The sequence below is a fragment of the Pyrus communis genome, chromosome 6 (assembly GCF_963583255.1).
Source record: "Pyrus communis chromosome 6, drPyrComm1.1, whole genome shotgun sequence".
NCBI classification, from domain to species: Eukaryota; Viridiplantae; Streptophyta; class Magnoliopsida; order Rosales; family Rosaceae; genus Pyrus; species Pyrus communis.
The window spans coordinates 18,011,156-18,022,023 of NC_084808.1; the positions used below are offsets into that span (position 1 = coordinate 18,011,156).

At 37.9% G+C, this 10,868-nt stretch overlaps 1 protein-coding gene across 1 annotated transcript; it reads left to right on the forward strand.

The window, feature by feature from the left end:
* Nucleotides 1-455: 455 nt before the first annotated feature.
* LOC137737595 (probable membrane-associated kinase regulator 1) lies at nt 456-1,998 on the forward strand. The gene has a single exon (XM_068477128.1). It carries the CDS (start codon nt 564-566, stop codon nt 1,764-1,766), a length of 1,203 nt encoding a protein of 400 aa, XP_068333229.1. The 5' UTR covers nt 456-563; the 3' UTR covers nt 1,767-1,998.
* The last annotated feature ends 8,870 nt before the right edge of the window (nt 1,999-10,868 follow it).

Sequence of the window (10,868 nt, forward strand, 5' to 3'; positions counted from 1 at the left end):
AAAGTCAAAGAACCTTGATTAAAAACAAAATACAATTAATGTGAAATGAAAATAAGAAATGAAAATTTAATTGGGAATTGTTATTGGCATTCTAAAAATCTTATTCTACACTCCAAACTTTCTATATTTAAAAAGAAAAATACACTTGTGAGGAGTGTAGAATGAGGTTTTTAGAGTGTTAATAAAACTTCCCATTTAATTTATCATTTTTTCTTTTATTATACAAGCGGAACATTTTAATTACTTCATTTATAAATTAGAAAAACCAAAATTTCTAAACTAAATTTAATTTAAAATTTTGATTCCCTACCATTATCTATTTTTATTATAACACTTGAAAAGAAATACGTCACTTGTGTTACTTGTATTCATAAACAGAGAGAGAAAAGTATGGATTCAAACGTGGAAACCCCCATCATCCCATGTGAGCTTCAAAACCCAGATCCACTCAAAATTTAACGTACAAAACACGACCCACCTCCTTTCCAAAAAATGATGGACCACAAAAGCCCTCATCACGCAAAAATCATTATCATGTAGCTTAATTTGCTCAACACACCAAAATGGAGACGTCGAGGACGAGAAAAGATCCGACCAATAATGTGACCAAACCCAATCCTCACCCTCCCCGCCGTCACCTCCACCAAAAATCACAAACACTACCACCCTCACCCACCCACTCCTTCCATTCCTCCTCCTCCTCCTCCGACTTCGAGTTCACCATCTCTCTCTCCCCTCGCAAATCCTCCAACGCCCTCTGCCCCGCCGACGAGCTCTTCTACAAGGGCCAGATCCTCCCTCTCCACCTCTCCCCTCGCCTCTCCATGGTCCGCAACCTCCGCCTCCCCTCCCCCGCATCCTACTCTTCCTTCTCCGACACCACCACGTCGCGTGACTCCACCGGCAGCTCCTCCAACGAGTCACGTGACTCCACTTCCTCTTTTGCCAGCGACCTCGTACTCTTGGCCGACCAGTCATGCGACTCCTCCCGCCGCCCCAGCTCCGTCGCAGAGGAAAACAACGAGGACTCGTTGTTCAAGCGCGCCTTCAACTACAACAACAACAAGTACGTGAGCGTCCACTCCAACGACAGCGTTTCGAAGAAGAAGTACTTTTCCTTGTCGAGATTCTCCTCCGTGTTTAAGAAGGAGCCGAAAGTACAGAAGAACAACACGACAGATCCTTACAACAACGCCACCAACCCCGCCACGGCGGGACTCGGGTCTAACAATGCAGTGAAACCTAAACGCATGAGCACTACTGCCAAGGAGGTTATTGGTAAGTACTTGAAGAAGGTGAAGCCCTTGTATGAAAAACTCTCCCAAAAACAACAACAACAACAACAAAAGATGGGGGGAGGAGGAGGAGGATTGGGGATCATGAGCACAACATCAATATCAACACCGAAAACATCCGACAAATGCACGGCGGCGACGGCGAGGAACAATAATACAGATTGTGGTTCTAACAATCATGTATTAGTTTCTCATTCCTTCTCGGGTAACCTCAGGTACCCAAGAAGAAGAGAGTGCATTTCTAGCTGCCCTTCTTCAATGCGGGGATCCCCGAGCCACTCTGGGGTTCTTTCCCGCACTTTGGGTCCAACGGGCTCGGGTGGTGGCGGCGCTAGTAGTAGCACGTCATCGTACGGCGACAGATCGTCGATGGAGGAGCTTCAGAGTGCAATTCAAGGCGCAATTGCTCATTGCAAGAACTCCTTGGTTCATGGCAAGAGCACTACAACAATGGTCGGTCATGAGATTTGAGATCCAAGTTAATTAATTAAATGTAAAATAATTAATTATTTTGTTTGACTAATTAGATCTCAAGTTAATTGTAAGTGTTTGCATCTCTATGTTTGTTTCCAAGAGAGAACTAGGTCAGCTGAAAAGCTGCATGCATGCATGATGATTCGAGGACTTATGTGAAATAAGTGTACTATCATTATCATTGTAGTGTTTTGATTCAATACTATAGTACATGTGTAAATTTAACTTACATGCTTTAGGTTATTGAACTAAAACGTTATGTAGTATATGTTTATATGCAAGCTGCTCTCTGATGATGCATGTGATGGGTGGTATTTTGGAACCCACTTATTTGGTTTTGGTCCCAAATATTAAGGAACCGATCAAAATAAGTTTAGTACACACTAACCCTTCGAACTTGAAACTTATAATCTTGTTTTTCTAAGGCTGTGTTTGGTTTGTTAGCTTTTGGTTTTTCGATTAGTGACCCAAAAAAAAAAACAAAAAAACCAGAAATGTTAATTTGCCGTGAATTATTGTAGCATGGAAGTTATGCTTTTGGCTTTGCTTTTTCCGTGTTTGTTTGTTTATTTCAGTTGTCATAACCTTTTATAGATTGGAAAGGGATCCTCTCCGGATCCCTTCCACCCAATTTGGACCCTTAAAATTTAATCTAACGACTAAAGTTATTATAATTTTTAAAGGAATCCCTTATTTGTAGCTGTTAGATCAAATTTCAAAGGTTCGAATTGATTGATTTGGTGGATTTGATAGAATGGATCCTCCAGATCCCTTTCCTTATAGATCAGCTTTTTTTCAAGAAATGTGTATGATTTTTTTACTTTTATATATTTTGTAACCTTTTTTTTTTTTTTTTTTTTGTGGTAAACTGGGAATTGCATTACCCGAGCTAACAAGCCAAAACATACATGGAGAGCCTACCGCAAGGCAAGCAAACAACACAGCAAAAGAAAAAAATGGACAGCAGAGAGAGTTACTAGGAAGACATCATAGCCATGCTATTCCGTCGCCCCCTCCACTGCCCATGTTCCCTCACAGAGGACATGGTAAACCATCATTTTGAAGCACAAAAACTAACGAAGATGGGGGTCTATTGACCTAAGAAATATTGCACATCTCTGCACACCGCTGCGACGCCAACAAGTCCGCCTCCATGTTGGCTAATCTTGGAATCCAGGACCAACGACAGTCTTGAAAGGCCTCCCCTAACCATTTAGCATTCACTAAGGATAAGTAGGCCTCCCAATTGCCATTCTCAATCAAATCCGACAAAGAATTAATAGAGTCATGGGAATCAGATTCAACAACTTTTGTAAGCCCCATTGCCATACCAAATTCACAACCTTTGAGGATTGCCACAGCTTCAGCACCACCCACAGATGGAGCCCTAATAACATGTCGTATCGCATCAACGAAAGAGCCCTCAGCATCACGAATGACAATCCCCACAAAACCAGAGCTCGACTGAGCCGACCAACTAGCATCGACATTAACTTTTGAGTATGGCGCGGTAGGAGGGAACTAGCGGGATGACTGATCAACCACCATCAAAGGTCCAGGGGGCTCTGAACACCTGCGGACAACTTCAGATCTAATCAATGTAGTGATAGCACATAGGACCTATGTGGGATTGATTTGTCTATGATCATGCAAAAAAGTTACACCTAGTTTTCCAAATATGCCAGCAGGTGAAAGCAACATACGATAGTAAATACATTCGGTCACCACTAGAACCAACATGCAAATTGGAGAATGAAAATAACCATTCCACCCAATTTGAGACTTCATACTTGTTAATCCTAGAATCCCACCAAACTAGATGGATTCGACCCATGGGCATTGTAATAATAAATGTTTGATTGACTCCACCTAATTATGGCATATTGGACAATTCGGATGAGAGGCGCAAAGCCGCTTACACAAAGCATCCATCGTGGCCAAAGCTTTATGGAGGGTCATCCATATAAAATTACAAATCTTTGTCAGGGTTTGGAGCTGCCATATAAATTTCCAAACTCATCTCAGTGTAACATGGGATGAAGCATGATATTGCAAAGGCGGGGCGAGGGGGGGCGAGATCGAGATTGCACCCAGTGTTATCCAGTCTTCACAAAGTACCTGCCATTCTTGGTAGCCGGCCAAATGAACCTATTGCAACTCCTCGAATCTCCAATGTGTGTGTCAAGAATAGCATGAAGATCCTCTATAGATAAGAAGGGTTGTAGGAAATGAAGATCTTATATGATCGAGACGATGAACAAATAAGAGTTTCCACATGGGTATTTATGGTGATCGGTAATGTACCAGCTAGAAGATGATGGCCTAAAGGTAGAGACTGGAGCCACCGGTCAACCCAAAGCCTCACAGTTCGTCCACCCATGATTTGCCAATGCACCCCTTGCAACAGAATATCGCGTCCCACTAATAAGCTAGTCTAAACCCAAGATGCCTGGCTTCTGTGCTGAGCATCAAGAAAAGAACAATGTGGGAAATACTTGGCCTTGAGAATCGAAGCCCATAACGAAGTCGGCTCAGAGATTAACCTTCAACATTGCTTAGCAAGAAGAGCACCATTGAAGATTTTGAAGTTCCGAAAACCCAAACCCTCATCCTGCTCCGGGTGTCCCAATACATGTTTTGAAACCCAATTAATTTAATATATATATATATATATATATATATATAATTATTATAGTTTTTAGGGGTATAAAATTGTTAAATTAATATATATAATTATTATAGTATTTTTTTAGGGTTATAATGTGACATCCCCCATCGCCCAGGGGAGTGATCCTTAAATGTATATTCCAATCCCTACCTAGCACGAGGCCTTTTGGGAGCTCACTGGCTTCGGGTTCCGTAGGAACTCCGAAGTTAAGCGAGAAGGGGGCTAGAGCAATCCCATGATGGGTGACCCACTGGGAAGTTGCTCGTGAGTTCTCAAAAACAAAACCGTGAGGGAATGGTAAGCCCAAAGCGGACAATATCGTGCTACGATGGTGGAGCGGGCCTGGGAAGTGATCCGCCCCGGGCCGGGATGTGACAAATTGGTATCAGAGCCAATCCCTGGCAGGAAATGTGCCGACGAGGACGTCGGGCCCCTAAGGGGGGTGGATTGTGACATCCCACATCGCCCAGGGGAGTGATCCTTAAATGTATATTCCAATCCCTACCTAGCACGAGGCCTTTTGCGAGCTCACTGGCTTCGGGTTCCGTAGGAACTCCGAAGTTAAGCGAGAAGGGGGCTAGAGCAATCCCATGATGGGTGACCCACTGGGAAGTTGCTCGTGAGTTCCCAAAAACAAAACCGTGAGGGAATGGTAAGCTCAAAGCGGACAATATCGTGCTACGGTGGTGGAGCGGGCCTGGGAAGTGATCCGCCCCGGGCCGGGATGTGACATATAAAATTATAAAATTAATATTTTGCTTATCGTGTATCGTGTTACCCGCATGTATACCCGAACCAATCTGTTATGGGTTATCCAATAACGACCTGATTCATTATCGTGTCAACCCGAACACCTGTTTATTTCGTGTCGTGTCGTGTTGGGTTATCGGGTCGTGTTAGGAATTGTCAGGCCTAGATTAGATGTTAGACTAGCCACCGACGAAGTTTGAACTCATGTCGTCATGCAAATACTCAATACTTTTTCACCACTGTGATAAATGACCACTTACGATCCGATCTCCACCAATTTTTCATTCCCTAACAACTAACTATTTAAATTTTTTCTCCCTAACAACTAATTATTTGACTGCACAATAACGAAATTAAATGGGAGAAAGTTAGGCACATGGTCATTTCAGTTCGTTGAGGCTTGAGTTGAGGTCAGCCATGTGCAAAGCTTGAGAAGTTATGATTGGATAAGACGGTGGATATTAATACGGGAAGCAGTTGCGAAGCCAACTTCCAATATATGACATTTTTCAAATCTTAGTTCCAGAAGTACAAAAATTTCATGCAACAGAGTAGGCCCCTAAATTTTGGTTGGAAACGGATGGGTAAGGTTTCCATTTCCGGTAAGTTGAGTTTGTTTTCCGGCGTGTTTTGAGATTCCGCGAATTTGTTTGGTTGTATGATGAAAATTTTGAACCTATCATACTCGTAACTCATTATATTAACACCATGAGAATAAATACTTTTTTGTTTATTTTTTATTTAGTTGTTGCGTGGTAAGGTTTTTCGAAGCCAATATGAAACAAGGACAAAATTTTAATTAATTACTATGCTTGAATTAACTCTAGGAAAATGATCCTAAAATATTTCATCATTAAATCAACATGTATAATTTGAAAGAATGAAAATAAAGGCATGATAGTCATTAGGATTAATCATTGGATCTGTAAATTTATTTGATGGACTCTATATATTGTAAATCTAAACTCTAAAAGGAGAATTTTCAATATGCTTGGAACACATTTTCAAACACCAAGTGTCATAATACAAGTGGTGAAATTTTTTATTAAAGTATTCAACTACTTATATTATGACACGGTATATACAGTACTGTGTTTTCGACACACTGAAAATTCTATCCTCTAAACATAATTTACATTAATTAAACGTGGACTAACGATGCTAACGCAATGGAACTGGAACTACTAGAGAGACTATTAGTGTAGTTTACCCATATGAATTATGTTCGAGGCACAATTTATAAAAAGTTGTATGTCACAATAGCATATAAAGATATTTATGGATTGAATAATGTTAACGAGATCGAATTTTTATATCAAATTTACAAATTAAATAATGTGTCATTAATAGAAAATAAGTACGTTAGTCAACACTCACTAATGTAATAATTTAATCATCAACGACCATATTGTTTAGTTATAAAATTTGATTTAAAAATTTGCTCGTTCTAACATTACCCATATAGATTTTATGTGTATTTACAGTTAAAACCAAGTTTATAGATTTTTTATTTTTTGTGGCAAATATTCTTCAAAAACAAAAACAGACGGAGATGGACAAAATCACATTAATTCGCACCTGATAGTTTGTCTTTGTCAGATCGATGAGACTCTTCTGAATCTAACCTGTTTCCATGTGGACCTAGCAAATAATGCAATGCAATGGCATGGCCCTCCCGGTGAACATTAGCCACCCCTTTCACACCACGTACTGTTAGTACAGTGCTTGACGGTTGAGAGGCTATGTATGACAAGTTAGAATAATAACCATCAATTCTTGCAAAAAGTTTACGCATAATGTCACTGTATCAATATTTCAATTAATTAAACATTATCACGTGAGACATACACAATGAACTTAAAATATAACGCCTTATGCGATTGCCTCATTGGCAGGGCATGGGAAGAACCATATTTGAAGAGGCCCTAAAGTGCATATATTAGTTAATTACGTGTGGTTAATGTAAATTTGAAAGGAAAGTTTCACAAATGATATATGAAGTTTTCCAAATTTGTCCAATCCCAAACTAAATAACTTTACGATTAACCACCCAAAGTTTCTTTACCAAAAAAAAAAAAAAAAAAAAAAAAAAAACACCCAAAGTTCAATTTGTCTTACAATCAGACGTATACGTCCAGTTTCATCTGCCTTTCCATCAAATAATGATATGGACAAAAATAAGACCTATTTTTCAAGTCCATTCACCTCATTTCACTCGACTACGTAGTGTTTATATTTGATAAGTGTTAAGACAAAATGGAGGGAACATGTTGAGCTTTATGAAGAAAAAAATTAAAAAAATCTTTATATAAGATGAGTTATATAAGATAAATAATAGTTTATATATTCTAGTTGGAATTAAGGTGCGAGTAGAGCTCCTCCCAACTTAAAGTTAACTCCACGTGATAACTCTATATGTGTGTGTGTATATATATAGATATATATTCTTCCCAATAATATTATGTTGAAATATGATCTTATCTTCTGCAAACTTCAAACGAAAAGACATGCGCCTTTAAATGATGCGTCTTATTCCAACCAAAAGACTCCCTTCTCCATGTTGCATGTCCAATACGCCCAAGCATTCACATGCAAATTAAGTAAAATTCCTATTGCATATAAATTGCAAGGTTGCCTGCTGATCTATTGGTTTGGTTTGGTTTAGTACTGATGTGCTTTTATAAAAAATGAGTATAAAAAAAAGTTGAACTCAAAAATGTGTTTGGTAAATACTTAAAAACAGTTTATTTTCACAATTTTGGATGAAAAAAAAAAAAACTGAAAACGTGAAACAACAAAAATAAGCTTATTCTTATAGCACAACAGAATCAGTTTTTTTTTTTTTTTTCTAAGCATATCAATACCAAACCAACCTGACATCGGATTAATTAGGTGCTTTTCTTCCCTTTATACATCTGACAACATTGACCTGGCAGCCAGCCAAATAATAAAGTCCTTGCACTCTTGGACTCTTCTCGCTCTTACGTTATGCAAAAGACAATTCCACAATATTCATGATAAAATCCCACATGTACACCTTTACCCAAAGGTATCAGAAAATAATAGTACTAGAAGCATTAGATTTTGAATACTTCAGGAAATTGAGTCCTAAGTTCCCTCTAACGAACGAGGGCGAAATAATATAAACGCAAAGTTAAAACACAAGATTAAACCAATCACACAAACAAACATAAAAATTCATCAATATGTGATAGTTTCCGTATTGTTCTTACATTCTCACTCTTCTATTTATTAAGCGAACCTTATTTGTCAAACAAAATCCCTACACATAACATAACAAAAAAATTGTAAGTTATTGAATCATGTGTAATTATATCAAACAACAAAAAGACTAATATTATGACATCCCACATCGCACAGGAGAGTGATCCTTAAATGTATATTCCCATCCCTACCTAGCACGAGGCCTTTTGGGAGCTCACTGGCTTCGGGTTCCGTAGGAACTCCGAAGTTAAGCGAGAAGGGGGCTAGAGCAATCCCATGATGGGTGACCCACTGGGAAGTTGCTCGTGAGTTCCCAAAAACAAAACCGTGAGGGAATGGTAAGCCCAAAGCGGACAATATCGTGCTACGGTAGTGGAGTCGGGCTCGGGAAGTGGTCCCGCCCGGACCGGGATGTGACAAATATCTTTTTAATTTATATTAAAAAAAATGAATTGCTTAAAAATTAAAAAAAAAAAAAATCCACGTTCTAGAAGTCCACTATCTCAAATAATATTAACACACATTGTGCGTGCAACATCGTTAGTAAAAAAAGGAGAAGAATTACAACCACTTGAGTGTTTCCTCATAATCGCTGAGTAAAACTTAAAAAAAAAAAAAATACATGCATGCATATGTAAAATAAAAATTTAATATGATTTAGAAGTATGGAGTGTTACCGAAGTTTTTCTTTGAATTAATATATTTTTCCTCAAAACAAAATAGAAATCTAATATATTATGTACAACAACTAGGTGAGTTGTTTTACTTTATTACAAGCAATGCAATGATAGGATACTAGAATTAATTGGAATCTCGTCCAAAAAAAGAATTAATTGGAAAACGCTGTCTGAACAACTCGAGCAGTCTTAAACATGTACAACGGACAGCTTTGGCATGATTATGCTCCTCTGCATTGCCCTCGCATTTGAGTTGTGCTAGCAACCTAGTACTGTGGGAGTTGCTTGCTGCATGCACATGCAATTAGATATATCAGTCTCGTTCTCCTATACTTCATGATTCAAAAAATTTGTAGTCGTCCGCTATTCAATCTAATTCAACAGTGAAAAGAAAATACAACAAAAATTAAATGACCGCCTTACAATCGACATGCACAAACTAATTGAATCGCCACCATTTAGCTTGTCAGTTAACCATATGCATATCTTGCATGCGAATGAAGAGATAATCCAAATTGGTAAGGAAAGTGATCTTCACTCTCTTATTATGTTTGCAATTTTTATTATCCTTTCATTTGTGCGACCATCAACTTTCAAATTTCATATTCTAAAAATGACAAAGGGGGTGTGAATGTACAAAATGATGAAGAGAAGTTTGCAATAGTGGCAGGAGCGCGCGGCGATGAGGAGAAGTTTTTTCCTAAGATACTTTGTTTACGATTTATAGAATTTCATGTTTATGATCAAAGTTATTCATATTATAAAACACTTTGTAATGATTTATAAATATGATATCGTTTACGCATCAAACTATATAAAAACAAACCATCTATCTATTTACTACAGTTGATTAACTAAACAACATTATTTTAAATTAATTTTTTACAGAGATAATCTTTACATAATGATTTATTATATGAACGATTCCAATCACAAACACAAAATTTTATGAATCAATCACAAAGTATCTTAAAGATGAACTCCTCCTTAATTTTAATCGTTGGTAAATGTGGGTGGAATTAATTTGAAGGCGTCGGAGTGCAGCACCCGAAAAGATATATAGCAGAATATCTAGTTGAAACTTGAAATACTGCATGCAGAAATTAATTAACACTCCACCTTTTAAGTAATCCTATAATCACGGCCCGATGAAAATGCTCAAGCTAGATTGCAGGGGAGACACTCTAGTGAGGTTTTTGGGTCTCACCCGGCCTATTTGTTACCCATTTTTGCCTAATTTTTCTCCGTCCTCAAATATTTCTATTGTAACATTAACAAATAGGCTGGTTAAAGAACGTTTTTGTAGGAATCACTTCTAATTATAAGCATTTTTTAAGTAAGTGACCCTAGGTTTAATAGATTTCTGATGTGTAATATTGTTTCACAATCTTCGCAGTTTTTTTTTTTTTTGTTAGAATATATAACAAAAGTTCTGTTATGAAGTACTAAAAGTAACTTTACAACCTAGAAATTTTTTTAACTGTTTATACGCGAGACATGTCCTTAATTAAATAGAAACTACTTCATGTATTGCCTAATTAAGCTCCCTTTCCTTTTTGTATTTGTTTTTGTTTATGTTTTGCTGAATACTTAACCAATCACTTGCAGAAGATGATTCAATTTCAATCCACCTAACCTATATATTATATACTGTCTGAGTGTCTGGCATGAGTCTTACAAATGACAGTGTATGTATCCAACTGTAAGTAATTAAACAAATACGAGGTCAAAGAGTTTAGCTCGCTCTCTCTCTCTCTCTCTCTCTCTCTCTCTCTCTCT

Bases quoted from the DNA above. Each gene is read 5' to 3' on its own strand.
- LOC137737595 (XM_068477128.1), top strand. From the start codon at position 564: ATGGAGACGTCGAGGACGAGAAAAGATCCGACCAATAATGTGACCAAA.